Here is a 21,297-nt window from a genome sequence, read left to right on the forward strand (position 1 = left end):
CAGCCATGATGGTGATGCTGAGAACAGCCAGCATCACATTACAGCATATTCTAAAGTTATCAGTGACTATTATGACTGTGTGGAATCGGCATTGTTCTTTACTTGGCAGATTTTCCCTGAACTGATCATTTCAGTCATAAAAATGACTGTATTTAGCTGTCAGCTTGGTGAAGACGGCGACAAACCGTCTATTTCTCACTTTGATTAGCTGGTATCGCTTTGAGTAACTGCAGCCACTCCAATAATCAGGCTTGCTCTGCAGACTAATGGTATCAGCATATTTTTCCCCATACCTTGCATAGCAATGATGCTTTGTATCATAATTGTAGCATGCTAAATCACAGCCAGTGGTTTTTACTACTACTGAAAACATACTATTTAACTCGTAATGCAATAGTGCTCTTATTTTCTCCTAGCAGAGTCTGGTATGGGGTAACATTTTAAAGCTTCTGATTTGTGTAATAGATAGCTTAACGTAGCAAGAAGCTAGGATTAGAAGAGACTTTGCAGGAGAGTCTTGTGTCAACAAATCCTTTGAAAAGTGTTGAGTCTATATCCAGGGCCTTGCATGGCTTACTGCTTTGTCCTATAAACCAACACTGATGTCCCAAACAACTGAAAAACAGATCAGTGGGCTAAACCATTGGTTTGTTTGTACTTCATCAGTGTGAGCATGGGCACTCTAGTTTATTTGTGGTCATCCATATACCCTCCTGCTGCTAGGATGGCTAGGCTCAGGTAGAGCAGGTCATCTACTGATCAGAAGGTTGGTGGTTCAATCCCTGGCTTCTCCAGTGTGCATGCCAAAGCACCTTTGGGCTCATTAATTAAAGTGTGAATGACACAAATAAAGCATGTGTAGGAAAAAAAAGTACTTGTTATAGAAAAGCGCACCATCTAAGAGTAATGAGTATATACTAATCCACAGATGGAACTTTTTAAGAAAACAAATATACATTTTTATAGTACTTTAAGCTCTATAGATGTGTACTTATTTAAAATATTTTCATGTGCAGTAAGAAAGTGTATTAAGGCTAGGTGTAAAATAAAGGATTGTTATGTCAAGTATTCAGACATAGGTTGAGATATTGTTTGTTGTTAACCAGAATAAAACCACCAAGTATGCTTTACTATAGAAGAAAACAATCTCTTAAAGTAATCAGCTGAAATTGTACTTTATAGTTACTTTGTTGCCATCTCTTTTTTTTTTTTAGCAAAGTTTCCATATATGTAGCCTTTATTTATTAAACTTCTTGAAGCCATCCACTTACAGGCTTCTCTCTCAGCATAAGCAGTTTGTTTCTGCACAAATAGATTATCTGTCTTTGTTACCACATTTTCTCTGGCTTCTCACTGAGTAATTCTTTTAAGAAGTTAAGGCTAAAGTTTGGAACCCCAGCCACCCCACTTCCACTAACACAAAGGTCTCAGTCACTCTCTTGCCTCTATTTCACTTTCTCCTTGACTGACATTCAATTAATTTAGGGTGAGAGTGAACATTCCTGATAGATCTGTCTCAGATAGCCTTCTCCGTTCTCCCTGAAAGCCAGTGAAATATAGCCTTCAAACTCTACAGGATTTTCTTCAGTGGAAAGCTTCACTCCACCCTGTTGACTGCCTCTTGCCTGAGCCCGCTACTGTCTGTCACCGTCTAGGCTTCCATAGGCTACATACTGCGTGGTGCCACAGTCGGGCGATAAACAGTGGTGTCACTCCTGATTGCAGGCAGATTGCATTTGGTATAGATGAGCAGCAGCCTTGGACGGAGTGCAAACCCAAATAGTCTGAGATATTGAATATCATGCAGACCAACACAGCTTGGCTTAGCCATGCGTAACCAGCTATTCACAAGACAAGACCAAATGATTCCAGAGCAAATAACCTTTTATTAAACATAAGTGTAATCAGGCTGGCTGCTCATGGCTGTAAAGGTTAAATCTGCTTCACTGAAAGAGGTAATATAATAGTTCATAATGATGGGACGAATGCATGAGAAATCAAACAATTTGAGGATATAATATGAGGTTGCTGCACATATACACACATATGTCTGTATGTGAAGCTTTTGTGTGTGCACACAGGGATCTTCTGAGCTTCCATGTGTGACCTTCTGCTGGATTTTCAACGCTGACATAACATCATATATCCACTCTGTACATTAGGTTCCTCTTCATGTTACTTATTGATTGCTTCTGTCAAAACATCAGGCAGTAACTGAAAGCAAAACGTACCTCGGTTAAGTTTTGTAACAGATTTGTGCATTTCTAGAGTACATAAATACCTTTGAAGATTATCTTGCCATTCAGTCAAACAGACGTTACATCTATCATATCTTATATTTGCCTTATTTCCCCAAGATGTTTGTTTATGTGTCTTAATTTTTAATCTTTGATGAGATGAATCATTTTCCTTACTTTTCAAACTGCCTATAACTAGTTAACAACTTATGCTGGTTGCCTGGCTTTCCAGCGCAGCCTTTCTTTGCAGGACTATGCCTCCCAAATTATTCACAGACAACTTTTATTTTCGTATCCCTCCTTCCCTCAATGGGTTGTTGTCCTCCATAGTGCTCGTCCAGTAGCAGCATGGATTCTGGTCCGCGCCACTCTGTCGCTCTGAGTTTGACATTGTTGTGTGTTGCATTGCAAGTGCAACAAAAAGCCCTTCTAAATCTTTGAGTGGCCAGAGCGTATGGGCTGAAACTGATTGGAAATTGCTCCCAAATGTATCTTGGATCCAAACTGCAAGAATGTTGTCTGTTGTCCAGACTTTCTAAATCCATTCTGGATAAAGTCTGAACGTGCCATAAAATGGATTTGGGCTGGCAGCCTGTGCAATCCTGGGTAACTTGGCTGCATGCACTAATCTCAAATGTGTATCCGTAGGATCAAAATCATTAGAATATGGTTAATTATATATATACATATATATGTTTTTTTTACCAGTGATCTTGCCTTGCCATTTCCCATTATGTGCCCTCTTAGTGTGAGCTAACATTACCAATTCAATCATCTCCAAAAGTCTCTTTTTACAAGAATTTGCTATATCTGACTTACCTCGCCGCCTGCCAGGAAGACTGACAGTAGCAAAAATACATCTTTACTTGCACTTCAAAGGCCAAAGGCACTTGTAAACAAGCATCTGGCTTTGGGCTCGGTGTGTGTGTGTATGTGCATTTGAGTTTGTGATTGAAAAACAAAAAGAAACGGAGAGGTAATTACCACGAATCCCATGATAATGGCCACGGAGCTACATTGTTTAATATTTCTTCCCCAAATGTATTACAAAATCTTTTTTTAAACAATTCTTAGCTCCATGTATCTGGTTGTTAATTGCGTGAATTTTTTAAACACTTTCTAACCTGCGTCGTAACCCCATAATTTCAAAACATTGACTGGATTCGTACGCCGTGTTGAGCTTAACTAGTGCTTTAAAGCATTGCAAATTAAAACTTTACACATCAGTCTGAACATTAACGAGTTAAGATGAAACCATCGTTGCCAATTTGCTATCAGTATCCAAGATTAAAGATAACTCGGATGCCCCTAATCACAAAATCAAGGGAAAAAATCAGTTGAGCAAGGAAGACTCGTTGGCTCTTGTTGAGTAAAGCTTTCTAATTTGTTGCTGGGAATAATTGTTCACTTGTGTACATCATTTTATTGACCACAGAGCAGGATTTGCAGTAACTGTAGCAGACATCAAAGAGCTACACTGTTCCTGAGGTTGTGGATGCATCCTTATTTAAAAATTACCCACTTGGTATTTTCTAGTCTTTAAAAACATTCATACCGGGAGGCCACGCTGATTAACCTCATAATGAGCAGGTTACAATGTTCATATTATTATTCACATTGAAGGATTTATTACAGACAGACTGTGTATGTCTCTACAATTTTCTCAAAAGGCCATCCTGTTTTCCACTTGCACATTTATATCTGTGGTCTCCCAGTTGCCAACAACATTGTTTGACACCCCGTAGCTCTCACATAGCTCAATATTGCACATATGGAAGTGTGTATCACAGCTAAGCATGTCAGTCCCAGAAGAGTCACACTAAATATCGCAAAGCTGAATAAAACAGTTTTGTGTTGTTCGTTTTCACTGTCGTCATCTTTGTAACTTGTTAATGTAATAATTTATTCAGTGAGTCAGGTTTTATCACTTCGTATTACCAACTACGTCCATCTCGTGTTTATCTTTCTTGCCTGTTTGTATACTATAAATATGTAGCTCAGTTCAAGTATTTAGTCCTCCTGTTCTTAACTATATATCTATATCTGTCTGACCCCAATGCAACTTTATAAGCATCTAAAAGCAATAACTGAAGTGAAGATTATATTATGGGTTTTGATCTTGAGTATCTCTGCGAGGAAGAGATATATATGGAGGAAGGCACAGTAATATATATGTATATCTACACACACATCATCTTGCACGAGAAATACGATTCTTTGCCTGATAGGAGGAATGCTATAAAGGCTCCACATATTGAATCAAAACCTAAGCAGCCTATATTTATGAATATTCATAACACACTTTAGAATGAAAATCGGGGGCTAGATTGTTATTGTGTTTGGAAGATCTGTTCAGCAAGCCTTGTTCTGGTGACTTGTGAGAGTGGGCACCCGCTTCAGTGAGCTCCTGGAACACTCATAAATTAAAATAAGACTCTTTGCCTAAAGCTAGGAATAAATAAATCTGAATTGTGAGCAGAGATTGTTTTTCCTTCATGCAGCATGATTTTCCTACAGTAGTCGATAGCTATTGTCTTAGCTCCAAAGGTAAGATTTAATGGCTGCACAGGTTCAATGTCATTGAATAAACAGCAGCTCGTCCTTCTTTCTTATCAGGTTTTTAGCTGGCTTTACCTACGAGGAGCTTTTGCATGTTATAGATTGCAAATGTTTTATTTATTTTTTTTGCTCTCTGATGATATTTATTGTTACGTGCTTGTAAATTTAGTATGTGACCATTAGACTTACAATTTTGCCCAATATATTCCTTGAAAACATTGCTCAGGAAACCTTGCAATTAAGGAAGCCAGAATCTTCTATATGTAAGTGATCCTAAAAATTTCCTACCTTTGATTAAGCTGGCCTCTGGCAGGGGCTGAACAGGGTTGAAAGGAGCTCCTTGACTATGGAAGGAGGCTACTTTAGCGGGGTGGCTGGGTGCAGACCAGACGAACAAATAAGGGACAGACTGTAATGGGATACTAAAGCCAAGCAGAAGGAAGCTTGCAGGGGAGACAGAGAGACATACCCAGCAGGTTATCACAAACATTTCAGCCTCAACACAGCAGAGACAAGGCCCCATTACAAAAATAAAGAGCTTACATCCCCCCTGCTCCTCTGTCCCTTTTTTTCTTTGATTCCTTTTCACTGCTCAGACTTGTTCTGTTGTTTAAAGCATCACAGCAACTAAAGAAAACTCAACTTCGTCATAATTATCCAAGTTTTCACTTGTTATTTGAATGCCTTCATGTCACAAACTGCAAGCACCAAATGTGTATTTTTTTTCCCGCTGCCCTGGTGGCCGGGATGTTTTGAACATGCCGTATTGATGGCCGTGACTGCTTTATTTAGCACTGCGGCTTTGCCACAACCACTCACAGCTTACTGTATGCAATGTTGTGATCAAAAAGCCCAGCTGCATCCACGAGTACCATATGGTGCCCAAGAACATGCACACAATCCAGCTCTCGCCACTTCACAAACAATAACAAAAAAAGTTTCAAATAGAGGCTCAAAAAAATCCCCTTCTAACAACCGTCTGGAGAATTGGTTGCATTTTCTTTTTAGGAAGGTTTATTTGGGGGGATATTATTGATTTCTATGTATTTTACTTCCTTATTGTAGCAGCTTGAGTGGTAGAGACCAACAACAAGCCTAAATGGCTCTTCTGAGTCCAACGCACTCGGAGGCTCGAAGTTCCAGTGAATTTATCCCACAGTTACTAGTATACTCCACTTAGAGTTTGATGTCGCTTTGCATTTATGGTCCTTTGTCTACAAAAGCAAAAAAGCTTTACTTAATTGGTTGTATTGCACCCCTTTGTCTTGGTCTTTTGTGAACAGTGGGATACTGGTGATGTAAACCTAATTTTGGAGAGCAGCGCAGCCTTTCCTGTGGCTAAGGGTTGTCAGCACACAATTAACTTTTGGCATAACATTGTATACTGTAACACTGTGTGGCTCCTAGGGGAGCAGTCTGCCACTAGATGAAGATACTAGGCTAAACTTATATTTTATAGCCTTTTATACCGACTGTGAAAGTTCAGTATGAGCAGCTTTATCAGTCACATGCTGAGGCATTGTTTCTGAGTACCGAGTGGTCACATTAATTCAGCTTTTCTCCTTATTATTAAAATCAGTTTGACTCCTACTTTTGATGTGCTTTGGCAATTTTGGGTTACTCTGTATCAAATAAACAAAACAGAGATAAAAACACAAACATTTCTGAAGCTTCATCATGAAATCCCCACTGAAAAAATGTAGCATGTTCATATCCAGTTCATTTAGACCGATAATGAAACCAGCAGTTAACTTCGTCTTTAAGCTGCTCACACACAGTTCGCATCGCTGTGAAGTTGACGACTGGTCAATTCGGACGTTCCAGGATCTGGTTGCCTAGGTTACCCTCAAACTTATTCTTAACAATATTCTTTTCTCTCATTGGTAGTTGGTTTAACTTTGCTTCAAAGTTGAGAAAAGTTTATCTTGGGCCCACCCACTTCCCATCACCAGCAGTTATTTCACCCACAGTCACTTGAAGTTGTGGAATTTTATTCAGTTTCTGTGGTCCCTGGTCACCACGTTACTGTGACGCTTCCAGTGTGGATGTAGCTTTTAGAATTTCACAACGTAGTTCTGCCGTTCTCTCCTTTAGTCAACAACATGCATAGAAAGAAGGCTGTAGCACGCAGAGAGGTATACTACCAGGGAAGTTCAACACAGCCAGAATTTTGTTGCAATAGCTGGTTTGAGAAAACCTAAAACCCTGAGATAACAGGTAATACAACGGTGGTTACAGCACCTGTGTGCACCAGCATGCAAATATCATACAAAAATTATTCATATTGTAGTCTCTTCTCCTCTAGAGAGATTATCAGCTGAAAAATGGGTGCTAAAAATCTACAATGAACATAAAAATAAAGAACAATGAAACGCAACAGTGTTACAAATAACATGAGAGATTAATGCTGCAGAAATCTGGTGATTTAACATACAGAGAAGTTAAATTTACATTTTTATTCAAGTTTACTATTTTACGGCTGAGTTCATTTGTAAGGTGATGGCTTCACATTAGAATCTGAAACTTTAAACTGCATTCATTTAAACATGAAATTAAATCGCTTTAGTTTGTCAGCAGATCAAAGTGAAATTTATTTTATTGATGGAACAGGTGTTGATGTGTGCTCTGCGCTCTGGTAGCTGCATATCCAGGAGTTTAAAAGAGACTAAACAGCATATTAGAATTAGGGATGGGTATCGAAAACCGGTTCTTGTTGAGAACCGGTTCCCACTGTTTCAATTCCTTGGAATCGTTTGCCATTTTTGCAAACGATTCCCTTATCGATTCCAGTCGCCCCGAATGACGTCACCACGTTGCGGAGCGTCATTTACCTGGCAGGAAACACGGCTCCTAAGCGGCTCAAACGCTCAAAAGTTTGGTTATACTTTACGAGAACGGATGACAACAGGGCAACTTGCAATACTTGCAAAGTAGATATGTTATTTAAGGGAGGAAACACTACGAATATGCAAAAGCATTTGCTCACAAAACACGCGATGACCTTAAATGAATGTCGTGTTTTTAATTCCGCTCCGGACTCGTGAATCTCAACCCAGCAGCAGCGGTAACGTTTGCACGTCCTCTCCCGTTAATGCGGCAGGTAAATAATCAACTAACAGTGCATATTATGTTAGCGCGATCTGCCTTATTACAAAACCTGCCATTACTGTGCATTTAGATGACCATGATGAGAGAGACAGACAGAGTCTGGCTCAGATGCTGGCAGTTGTCGCTGCAGTCTACCGGTAGCGTCTCCTTTCAGGCCAGGATAGACGAATGTCACCGAGCAGTGACTAAGTTTGTGGTCAAAGGCTTGCACCCATTTGCCACAGCAGATGCCCCGATTTTAGGTAAGTGAATGTGTTTAATTGTAGGCAGGAACATTACTGGATATTCTTGTTTTATTGCTACAGAAGAATATTTATTTTATTATTTTACATTTACAATTTTTTTCCTGGGGACCCTGTGACACCCCATTGAAAAGCCGTGGGCTGTGGATCTCTTAAGATCTCGTTCAAAGAGAAGATATAAAACAAAGTTCTAAGCTATTTGACCTTAGTGTTCTCCTTTTTTAAAAAGAATCGATAAGAGAATCGATAAAGAATCGAATCGTTAAACAGAATCGAAAATGGAATCGGAATCGTGAAAATCTTATCAATACCCATCCCTAATTAGAATCGACTAAAGTAACATTTAGACATTTTCAGGATCAACACCTGGAGACTCACGAGACAATAGAAGAGTCACAGAATCAATGTTGCACTTAAAACGTGCTGTAAATAAAAGAATCTGTGAAATTTTGAACATAACCTCCTGACCAGGCAATGTGTTCAGTACGAGTTACCATGGCGATTTAGGCAGGTTAAAGAGAGCTACTGTGGCGCTTCTGACTTGAAGCTCGCTCCACGTAGCTCGCTAACTCTTTTGCGCCGTTTCATAGCACATCCCTCTAGTCAGAATCGTAATGCCAACACAGAAGCATCTTAAACCTTCTTTCTAATGACCAATAGGCAGCGACTCCTCTGGCTACAAAGAAAAAGTATACATATACAGGAAAACATCCCTCCTGCTCCTTTTATCCGTGACCTCAGTAAACACTTTCCTGTCAAGGCTGAGGATACAGCCGTCTTACAGTGGCACTGAGAGCTTTGAATGCACTGCAACTCCACAAACACAGAGAAATAAACAAACCATCTTCACTAATGTGACAGCCCATTGCGCATAATTTATGCTGCAATGTGTGAAAAGCGAACCGCATACTGGAACGTGCTGCAAATATACAGAAAAACTGTTAGTAGCAACCAAAAAAAGCACTGTTGTCGAGGGGCACTAAAAACTGATGAACATGGTTAGGTACAGGCTTGATGTTGCCATGGTGACACATGAAACGACTGACTCGACTACCTAGCAGTGTGCAGCTAAATATTCTGTATTTGAACACCTAAACAGTTCATATATTTCCCACATAGCAGCCTGGATCATTTTGCATTGTGGAGAAACACAGAACGCTGGTCATTTAGTTGGAGATGGAGAGCAGCACACACTGTCTACAGTGTCCATTACGTTGGTCACCTCTGGCCCAGAAGCTGGCTTCAAAGAGAGAGGGCCTCATCCAACAGGCTACACTTTTTCTCTTCTTCTTTGAAGCTCCTCTTTTGATCAGTTCTCTTATCCCGTCCCCACCCACTGTTTGGTTCACAAAAACGGCAAATGAATCAACTCTCAGCAGAGAGAGAATTTGTCAGAGGCAACAAATGTGTTTTTGAAATGTCTGGAACATATTTTAGTCACAGTCACCGAGACACACGTATTATAAAATACACACAGACACAAAAGACGCTCTTTGAGTGATGATGAGTGATCTCTGTATGGGTTCCCTGTTTCCTGGAGGGGGAGAGGAAGACTTGATGGGAGACTTGATGTCTACAGTTTTTGTAGAATATAATGAACTGATTTATTAAAAATTAAAATATTCATTAGCTGCAGTCCAACATTATACTATATATAACATCAGCCCAATATTGTCTTCTATTGTCAAGCTCAGTTCTGATGCTCATGTGCCAATTTTTGGCACTTTAGTTGGGCGGGCAGGGTCCACATGGGCACCCTGACTGTTCTACGGCTATGTAGTCTAACACACAACCAGCTGTGATGCACTTTATTTTTTAACTTTTCATCAGTTTGAACTACAGTAGCTCGTCTGTTTGGACCACATGGCCATTTCTGACCAATGACCATGTCGGTGGTTCACCACTGGAATTTCATTGGACCAGTTTTGATAGATACTGATTACTGCAGTTTAGGAGACGCTCTGACCCAGTCGTCTGGCCATCACAGTCTGGCTCTAGTCAGACTCACTCATACCCTAACGCTCACTCGTTTTTCCTGCTTCTACCACATCAACTCTGAGAACAAAATGTTTGCTTGCTTCATCAGTTTCAACTTCAGTACCATACAGTTTTTTGCCGTCATGCTATGTCATTAAAATGTATCACTGAAAATATATCTGCAGAGAAAGAGGGTGAACAGCTTTGTCCTTTATTATGATGTCTCTGTTACGTCCACGTCCACTGCTGAAATATACGTGGTGCTTTTAATGAGGTTCGCCAATCAAGCTGCTCCTTTTCTGACCTTTCGGTGATAAACAGCTGCTCTGCCCAGGCTTCTGTTTTCTCTGCAGTCTAGACAAGCACTTTGATTATATTGACCAGTCCAATCCATAAGGAAAACCTTGAGCTGCCCAGAAGAGGCATCACTTCATAACTGCAAGTCAATGCATAACTGCAAAGACGGCAACACACACACCCGGGCCATCCTCTGCAAACATGCCTCTTCCACACCTCGCTCAGACGTGACGTGTCCCATTTTAATGTATCACAGGGGTTAGCCGGATCACCGAGCGCCGGATTCGTCTCTCCCCCTGCAAGACCGTCTGTGTCTTGATATAGTAAACCACAATAGGTATTGAAAACAGCAGCGGGCATCTACCTGCAGCAGGCCCTTTAGCAGCACAGGGAGAGTCTAAAGATTATGTAAAGTAATTCAGTGAGTGATGAGAGAGGAGCAGGCCACCACTGACAGCAGGTTTAGCAGGTATGTAGGTCACACAGGGGGAGGCCTTTTTTGCATTTTTCCCTTCCGTGTCTATTTTTGTGTTGTCTCCCTCTCTTACTTCTTTACTTAATCAGTTATTCACTTATTCCTTTCATCTCTTTGCATCACAGTGTTCTGGCTCTTTTTTAAAAAATCCACTCTGTTGTCTTCTGACAGACGGTGGTGACTTTCTCGCACTACCTTGGACGAAATGGGTAATAGAAAAAGACTAAAAAGAGAGATTAAGGAGAGACTTTGCCAATGGAGACAACATTTTTACTGGCTTTCGTGTTTCTTTCAGACCCTTTGCATTATCAAAGGATTGCCACTGGTCATTTTTGTAGCATATCTGAACCCCCTTCTTCTCTTGCCATTGCTGGCTGCCTTTTAATCATCTTCACTTCTCCCCGAGTAGTAGCTTAACCCCAAAGCAGATGGTGTCCTGTTCTCTTTTCACTTATTCGGAGTGCTTTGTGTTTTCTCATCTTGTCAAGCATGGCCCAGGCCTCTGTAATGAGTTTGGGCCTTTTCAGTCTGTTTAGAGGACCCTGACACAACTCGGAGCCACCCCACCGCAGCCACCACTGCAAGGTTACCCAAACCCGCAGGGGAGCACAATGCTACTTAGTGTCCACAACCCCTTGGCCTTTTCTTAGGGAGAAGAAAGGCAGAATATTAATGAAGACTCTTGGCTTTTCAGGAGGATAGCAGTAGAGAGGGGCGGTCAGTGTTTACTGAACAGGCTTGTTTTCATCTCCCTAGCCCGCAGGTCACAGCTCAATGCTCTTTAATTGGCTCAGATTGTCAGACAGTGTTCCATCTCGTAGAAGAGAAAACTCTAGCTATCAAATGCTGCCTCCAGCACCACCACCACCCCCTACTGCCTCCCTTTACAAAATCCCCTCCTCTTTTTACTGCTTTGAGAGTGGCAGCTCATGCAGCTAAGCTATTTCCACAAGCATGTACTACAAACTTAAAATTAACATATGAAAATGGGTTGCTTTTCCACATTTACCAGCTCATTAGTTCTTTTGGTTGGGCACTTGTTGAGCTCCACCCGTTCTTGTTTTGCCTGAGCAGGGATGTCTTTAATTATCTTTGCAGTAGGCATATCAGACCCAAAGCTATTAGCCCATGCAAAGTTCAATGAGGGACTCTTTGATACTTGTTAAATATACATAACCCAGGACAGACCAGGCCCGAGTCCCCCGTAGACCACCCGGTTTACATTCTGAAAATAATTTTCCTCTTATCCCCCTGAAAAGAATAGAGCACCGACAGATACTGGCATCGACCTTGACATTTTCCTTCTTTTTTCTCTCAAGATAACGTGCCTTTGAACAAGCCGTGGCCCTCCAACTGCATCACACAAGCTCCAAACAACAGACTGAACTCAGGCAAAATAGAAGTGCTTAATGCACTCAGTGCAAGACGTCGTGCATTCTCTAGTGAACCGTTCATGTGCTGATGGCTTTCAGTTGTTCCTAGACTGATATTGCCACGGCTCATGCTCATTGTTAGAGTGGAAGCAGCTGGACACCTGTGTGATCTGCTTGGGATCAAAGCTCCGAGATGTGTTCAGACACAACAGACCAGCCTGCCATGCCGTGCTTTAAGGATCAAATGAACAGAAGAAATTCTCCTAAGGGAACTGACACTGTAGAGCGCAGACACTTCTACACCTCGATCGATTTTTTTTCTTTTCTCTTTCGTTTTTTTTTTTAACTGCTCAAGATGACGAGATTAAAAAAGACTGTGAGATGTCCTGTGGCTAAAGGACAAAGGGAACCTCCTGTTCTGCTCACGGCTCCTGTCTGGAACATTAAACAGAGACGGTTCCCATGCTGGTATGTGGGTGACCCATAGGGATTGCCTCCCTTGCGAGCTGGCTGAGTTGGAATGACAAGACCATTAAAAGTTGCGTAAAAGCAGAAATGCTGGTGGTCATGACAAACACCATTTAACAATGATGAGTACACTTATCACACAAAAGCTACAGCTAATCAAAAATCCGTCTCCTATTCAAACATTGTTTTCACATTTTAACTCGCCGTTGCTGCAGTTCAAACACACTTCCTGTCGTCGCTGAATATTGTGCTGCGGTATACTAATGCTGACCAACAAAACGCTAACTACCGCTTGTCTAATAAATGAATGGAAGGTGGGGGGATGTAATTTTCTGCTTGTCTGCATGCGAGGGTGACTTATGCCCGACTCTCTTCCTTCCTCTCCCTTCTCTCATGTGTGGAAATGTGAGCGCATGCAGTTTTCCTCCTTCTTGATGGTTTTTCTCTCCAGGATGTTTTTAACTGAACTTCTAAAAGGCTGAAATGACAGAAAAAAAATGTTAAAGAACTTAAAAGTTAGTTAACGTTTGAAATGTTTCTGATATTCCGGGTGACCTCTGCCCATCTCTAAATTAGTCCGGCTTGATCTCCGTCTCCTTCGTCTTCAGCAAAACACGATGATATCATGACCGATAATAACTGATTACAGTTCAAATATGTGGAATCAGATCAAAAACCCTTTCGGAAAATCTCATTACCAGTCACCTCATCCAAGTTTGCCGGTCTCAGTGAAGTCGAGTCTCTCTTTTGCACGCCCTCACTCATAAATTTGGGGTCGCTCATCTGTTGGGATGGCAGATTTTGTCACCTAATGTAAAGTCTTTCATGCATAATTGATAAGTAATTCCAGTTATGACAGCACATCTGAAAACTGCTGTGCTGATTAAAGAAGCAGTGCATTTGTCTAGTTCGGTGTCTGGGATTTTAAAAAACCCAAAAGAGATGTCAGTGTGTTGTAATAAAAACATCATAAAACATAAAACATACTAAAATTATGGATTTCATTATCTTTACCCGTAAGATTGGAGCATAACTGGCAGAAATCTTTGGCTTCTATAAGATGTGAAATCTTTACTTATTCTCAGATTTGTTCATGTGGTGTGGAATTGTTGCAAAAATTAACTAAATTTGCTAACAAGCTGACAGACAGACAGTAAATAAGGTTATAGATGCATTTGACTTATTCCTATGATAATGTTATCGTGAATGAGCCTTGTGGCCGTGATCGTTCGAAAGTAAAAATCTGATCTCTCGACAGCCCTGACGTGTTCTGCTTTCTTCACAAAACAACACAAAGTGGCTTTTAGTAGAGCTGAAAGAGAATTAAGAGACCTTGTTGCGCAAGTGTACAAGAGGACAAGTACATTAGAATCTCTGTTTTACGAAACAGATGCCTCGCAGGTCCTCAACTGGCAATTTCATTAAATGGCAGGAGCAAAACACCGGTCTCGGTGTCAACATTGAATAGGTGACTTCTGCATCCTGGCCTTCAAGCCAGAGTACAAAGAAAAAGACCAATTTCCTCCTACAACAAGACAACGACCCAAAGCGCAGCTCCAAGCTATGCACGAAGAATTTCGAGTGGAAGAAGTCAGCTGATAAGCAATCAGCAGAGAGGCCAGCACAGTCACCAGCTCAATTATTTTGCCGTCTTTCTGTAGACTCACATTAACCCATGTACATACAAATTCTGTAACCAGGGCTGAATGCTCGTAATTTACATACCAGCATGGAGGCTGGGGGTCACCATCAAGGACCCCTCAAGTCCTTGGTATTAAAAAAACATTGCTGTAAGCTGTCCACTTTCCCTGCTGAGGGAGTAGTCAATTCACTCTGTTTTTCTTCTATTTTTCTTATCTGCCCTCTGTGGACTGTGCTTCTCCTTCACCAGAGGCCCATTTTTCTTCTCCCCCCCCCAAAAAAAATCTTGTTTATGTGTTTACCACAGCACCCTCTGATGCTCCTCTAAATGATAGCCCTTTCACTGTCAGCACACAGGAGTCAAATTAGAGAACGAGACAAACCAATGCTGCTGTTCCCTCCGAGCTTCGGTCAGAAAGAAGCTGAAGCCACAAACAACTGAAAATCTGAACTTTTTTTCCCTTTGTTTTGATCAGTGTTGGGTATCGAAAGGGGAGGGGAGGAGGATGCTACTCTAGCTCCAAGACTGTGTTGTCATTACCTAGGAGAGAACAAAAAAGGAGCATCTGGAATGAGGCCGCTGCTTCAGTGAGCTCCTGCTGCTACGCGTAGACATGCTAAGCTAGTTCATACGACGGAGGCTGTATTCCAGTGTCGGGCGCATTTCCCATGTCTCGCCATCAGCTTTAATGCACATAGAGATTATGTGGAAAAGTGTTAATGAACGGCATATCATTTGATGCATATGCATAATTAATTACTTCACTATTGATGCCATACGGGTAACACATCCAAAACACATCTGGCACAATGTGCGTGTCATGCTTCCTGTCAGTTTAGTCTATTACAGCAGGAAAATCTTCTTCTTTGATTAATTTATAATAAGCCAGAAGACATTAAAGGGAAATTCTGGGTTATTTAAAGCTGCTTTCCTTTTCTGGTTACTTTTCATCTGGATGAGTCATTTTGGTTGGTTCTGATAGCGTTTTACTTAAAGTCACGTCTGGGATCTGGGGACAGGCTGGCAAAAAATTCAAATTAAGTTTTAAATAAGTTCATTTAAGCCAGATAATTTAAACCAATTACTACTTGGAGGAGACAAAAAACAATTTGAAGCGCACTTGTCGCACTGCTGGCAAGCACAAACGAATCAAGATTTGTAGTCTACATATGGTGCGTGCGGTTACTATTTTCCCACATCAATTATGCTCCTAAGTATAATTACGTTATTACTGATAGAAATCACAGGCATTGTGCCAAAGCAATAAAAAATAACATCCAAGTTATAAATAACCAGAAGATAAAAAGGACATAATATAATTCCAAGGCCGTTTCCATGCCACAGATCAAACGGTAAAAGAAAGCAGGGGGATATTGTTGTTGCTTCATCCTTCCTGCTTTTCTGCAGTCCTTGAGTCCCGGTGGTGTCTTGGAGAGGAGAAATTTATCCCAATATGTTGCAACAGATTAAATCAGTTTTATACTGAAGAAGCAGTATAATGGATTTTCTACACAGCTGACAGAGTCCTAGTGAGACAGCCAGCGACAGAAAGCTATTGTGCAATGCACAAACTTTCATCTCGCTTTGAGGACCTCAGATACCTGCAATTACAACCGTGAGTGTATAATGACCTCAACCGCAGCCTTGTTCCTCTGAACATACAGAACACCGGAGCAGCCTTAGACTCCATGGTTGCTTCTATCATGCCGAAGCAGTTGTATTTGTTTACATTATCACCAGACTGCCTGGGGAGTGTGGTTATTTATATGGCCTGCTTTGTTTGGTTGATTGCTGTTGCGAAAGGGGGAAGTGTGGAGGTTTGCTCTGGGAGTGACTACGAAGGAGTTGTGCGACTACAAAGGTAACGGGAGGATAGACGGGGAGAGGGAAGCGTGTAGAGGAGGGTTGGGGGCGTCTGTGTGTGTGTGGTGGGTGGATGTTGGGGGGGTCTCAAGCTGCCTTATGGGAACGGTGGTTTGTAATTAATTTTGAATGCATCTCTCTCCCTTCTCAGATTTTGTTTTGTTCCATTTTGAAGTGTTGCACTTCAGGAAGGCGCTGAAATTCCAGGCTTGAGAGTTGAAGCATCAGGATAAATGGAAATGTTTGCTCATGAAATCCTGGACTAGTTCCAGGATGATCGACTCTGTTGGTTATAAACCATTTTGACAAAAGCACAAAGAGTCGCTGAATAATCCTGCATAATGGCTGCGTTTACTCAAACTTGAGTCTGTTTAACCGTATCTGCGTGCACGAATCGACTTTTAGAATAGCTAACATGTGCGTATTTGTGTGTTCTCCATGTTACAGATTCTCAGACGAACGACACTGGCACCAGCAGTGGAGGTGAGCCGAGATTATGCGTTTTCAGAGTAGAGACTCCCTAACACCCTGACAGCCACATCCCTTCCTCAATTTCTTCCCTTTTTTCACAACACAGTACATATTAGCCTTTGATTATATAAAAGATGCATTTAAATTTTAGAGCTGGGAAGCTGCAGACAGAAGTCAGTTTTTTAATGAATTCACATATAAAAAAAATCATCATGAGATGTTCGCATAATCTTCGGTCCTGATCTGAAGCCGTCTCTCTTAGCTCGACTGTAACTACAAACCGAACTCAGGCTCACAAGCTTGGCGAGGCAGCGCTTGTTTAGCTATATTGATGCTTCTTGGCACAGAAAAGTGGGAAGGGCTGCCTGATTTTCATGGCCTCTTGTAATATCTCCCCGCTCTCCTTTCTTTTACTCCCTTCTAGGAGAGACGAACGATCCTGTCGAGGAGTCGGAACAAGCTGATTCAACTCTAACTCAGTCCAAAGGTAAAAGCTTGAAAGAAGCACTCACACCCGCTTACTGGCTCACACTGATGTCACACACATCTCTATAAGTGGATTCTTATTAGTGGCCACAGCTGCTGAATTAAAATTCACTTCTTTTCGAGAATCCTCCGCTGCGCACAGCCAAGTGTTACCCAGCTTCACCCTACTTGTCTCCATTCCCCCCTCCCCGTCTGTCTCCATCTCCTTGTCTCTGTAGAGGCAGGCAGCCGGCAGTACGTGTTCCTTCAGGGCCAAATGCATTTGTAAATCCTCTGTACCCATTTCAGGTCTGCAACTATAACCCTGATATTTTAGTATATGCGCGTCGGCACGTCTTTGGAGATTGAGTATGATGAATTACCTGCACCCTCAACTATTGGACATTTAATAAATCAAGTGTGCAAAGGATATTGTTTTAACATGCAGCCAAAACAGACTGTAGGGGTAATAATAATGCCAATAAATCATATCTGATAAGGATACTACACTAGTGTTATCCTCAGGTCTTCATTGAGATTTAGGCCAATAAGACAGCATATAATTTGAATGTAGTCATCTATGGAGCGTGCTATTATTTCTGTGAACACGCTTGTTCTCTGTGTGGGTCCAAAGAAGCGATGAGCCAAAAAAGAAAAAAAATGGTTTTCGGATTTGGGTGTCGTATAGTTTCCAGGTAGAAAAAATTCATTTAAGCAACTGCTATGAACAGATTGTTGGGGTTGAATAAATAGGACAGGGAAGCAGCATATGAAATAACTTGGCAGAGGTAGGCGGGTTGGTGTAGAAAGGAGAGAGCTTAAACAATACCAGACAAAGCAGCCAGGAAAAGGGGAAAAAAAGCCTGTTGCTGGACAACCGAGTGCATCAGGGTGGGACTGTGTACGAGGGAGATGGTTAGTTCATAGTGTGCCGTTAAAATTAGCCAGAGTACAACATCAAAACTTACTGTATGACATTTTTAGAGCAAAGTTGATGTGTTGTTTTATCTTCAAACACAAAAATCACGTCATTTGCGGTGAAATGGGAACAGAGGATCTGCCTCGATGTCTCTGTCTGCCGCACACAATTTTTCGAGCATCACTGAGCTGGATTTTGACGAAGCTTTGAGTTGCTATAAAGTACGTGTCATCCCTGTTTACTGGCCTTTACAGATTAGTGCTTTTGTTTCATTTGACTTTTATTTATGTACTCCTTTACAGTCTAATGCAATCCACAGCCAGAAATCTTGAACTCTTTCCCCAATAAAGACAACATTTGACAACCTCCCCTTTACCCTTAATGATTATCAGTAGGGATGGGTATCCGGTGCCATCTGACATAAACGGTAGTAACCAGACCGAAAAGCAGCGCACATTTCGGTGCTTTATTTCAGTGCTTTTTTTTCCTGAGCTGTGATACACTTTCTTCTTCCTTACATTTGTATTAGCGGTTGGCAAACAACTGAAAGGTGCATTACCGCCACCAACTGGTATGGAATGATACACTTTAGATTCCAGCCAATCATTTTACGTTTCCGAGGATAGTAGGCGGGTCCAGGTACGTACGTTCTTTTAGAGGAGAGCTACAGATTAAAAATGCCCAAGGCAAAGCGGTCAAAAGTCTGGCTGTACTTCACAGCAAAAGAAGCAAAATCAGCAGCCTGCAACAAGTGCTTTAAGCTGATACTGTGATACTGTGCAAAGGACATAACACCTCGAATCAGATGAAACAAGAGAAATGCGCCGTATTTGATAGCTTGCTGCGAGACCTCACACCGTGCACATCTACTGTGGGTGTGGTGCCTGTTATCGGACCTGGAGTTAGCAACATCTGTAGCTTAATGTTGTTCGTGTGTAATTTACGTTGAGTAGTTTAACCACGTTATTACATTAATACATGTAACGTGAACTAGCAAACACCGTCGTAGTTACATGCGGCTGTCTTCTTGTTTAATGGAAGATGCTCCCTTCACCCTGGCCAAAAAGGCTAAAATGCCCAAAGAAAAAGTGGAAAACAGCTAAACATGAGAGGTTTTTGGACAAAGTTTGTGTTTTTTTCCATTGTTTAAGCACTGCTTCCAGCCAAGAGTGATACCATATATGCCCTATAGCTGCAGAAAAGGCTAACATTGTTATCTTTTTACAAAAAAAAAAACAGCTGAACATGAGAGGTTTTTGGACCAATTTTGTGTTTTCCATTCTTTAAGCACCGGTTTGGGCACCGTTTAAGCACCGGCACCGTTTCAAAAGTACCAGTTTGGCACCGGTATCGGATAAAACCTAAACGATACCCATCCCTAATTATCAGTGTATATCAATAAAGATGAGGTTTGATGACCAACAGTTTTTGGGTTTTTCCACTAACTTCTGATTATGATGATGCTGATTCTGATTACGCCAAAAAAAAAACCCCGTTCAGTTTAGAAAAGAGCTTCAAGGGTTGCTCCTAGTACGCCTTCAAGACAGAGTGTTGAGGAAATGTCTTGTCATTTCTTTCCATCCAGGCGCTGAGAAGAAAGAATGACCAGCTGAAGGGAAGACAATCAGCCTCATCTGACAGCCAGCAAACTGTGCGAAGGCCACACTGGTGTCAGCCTGGCCCATGTCAGTATGGGCTCTGACACTGGCCCAGGAAAACCAGTTACTCACAAGATGCTCACATTCCCAACTTTACTTACCCTCCCCTCTCTTGGTTAAACTATTCATCCCTGAAATATGTATGTACTATATGTATATGTATGTACAAAACCTTACTTATAGGACTTGAACATATCAACCAGAAAAGATGAGCCATACCTCACTGTGTGTTAGAGTCATACATCATTCTGCCCGAAGGGTGCAATGAGATAAACCAGGTTCAAGTCTTGCTATTTGATAAACCCACTGTGAGAGCATGGCGAAGCTGTCAGAGGACAACGGCCACAGCTCCTACATGTTGACACTCCCGGCTGGGTGATGCTAAACATCAACCATCCTTTTTAGTTTTTACTGACGCCACCAGTACAGTCACGATGGCACTCGGTAGTGAGACGACAGCCTGCATTTGTAATCTGCTTTGGAGTGCGACGCACTGACACCTGCCACGTCTCCTCACACACCGCCGCAGCTTCGATTTCCATTCTTTAGTCAGATCGGCCAATGCCCCGATTCGTGTTGCGGTCTGTGAGGCGACGTGCCGCTTGCCAGGCCTTTCATCTGAACATCACTAATCAAGTCTCATCTCCGCTGCTGCTGTGACTGCAGCTTTACTCATTTTAACCAGGAAACTGTTCATTAACGCCCGTGCACATAAACGAGGATGTGAGTGTCTTTTCAACAAATCGATTTGAGTCTTCGTTTTTATTTCCCCCCCCCCCCTCCCCTTTCCTTTTTCTTTGCCATTTCCAGTGCATGCCAGGAAATTGCTTTGAACTTCACCTACATAAACAAGAATTGCAGTCTTCTTCGCTTTCGCTTGTCTTCTTACCAGATTGTCTATAATTGTATCGAATGAATCTGCCTTATTTCATATCAAATTACAAAAAAACCCATCACAATCACAGACCTGAGGAGGAGATGTATGAGTTCTTGGTTGTGTATTGCTTGCAGATGATTTGTATTTTTAAGTACATGTAATGGCTAACACCTGGTTTTTTTTTCCTTTCTTTAATTTTTAAAAAAAAGGGGTTTTGGTTTGTTTCAAATGTTGGTATGAGTCATTAATTATTTTCAGTGGTGCCATACTAAAGATCAGAGAAATTACAGTTCTTAGAAATGATGCCTTCATACTTTGATGTTTGCTTTGCTAAATTATAACACAAAAAAAAAACAACTAATAAAGTTTAAGGTGGAAGCAATGGGTCAGCTTTTAATGTACCTTGTTTTGTGTCTTGATTCGTTGCCATCGTCATGACAGCAGCGTATGTTTTATTTTATTCTAATAGCGACCAGCACAGTCGGTTTCCTCTCAGCTGTGTGTGAAATTCAACAACTGTAACAGAGCAATCAGTCGTGTGTCTCTGGGCAGTCAGAAACAATTAGTCTGTCCTTTGATCTCCTGCATGCTCACTCCCTGGCCCTCAGGCTCTTCCTTGTATCAAACGAGACAAGATATCTGGCAGAGCCTCTAACCCCAGAGCCC

General features: G+C 41.5%; 1 protein-coding gene across 1 annotated transcript in view; it reads left to right on the top strand.

Moving 5' to 3' along the window:
• macrod2 (mono-ADP ribosylhydrolase 2) overlaps positions 1–21,032 on the top strand; it is a 406,707-nt gene extending 385,675 nt beyond the window's left edge. Inside the window, exons 16-18 of the mRNA XM_085183333.1 lie at positions 16,689–16,724; positions 17,137–17,199; positions 19,682–21,032. Coding sequence (XP_085039459.1) covers positions 16,689–16,724; positions 17,137–17,199; positions 19,682–19,701 — 119 coding nt within the window. The 3' untranslated portion in view covers positions 19,702–21,032. The remainder of the gene's footprint in view (positions 1–16,688; positions 16,725–17,136; positions 17,200–19,681) is intronic.
• Positions 21,033–21,297: the final 265 nt, after the last annotated feature.

Source organism: Neolamprologus multifasciatus, chromosome 13, assembly GCF_963576455.1.
Source record: "Neolamprologus multifasciatus chromosome 13, fNeoMul1.2, whole genome shotgun sequence".
NCBI lineage: Eukaryota > Metazoa > Chordata > Actinopteri > Cichliformes > Cichlidae > Neolamprologus > Neolamprologus multifasciatus.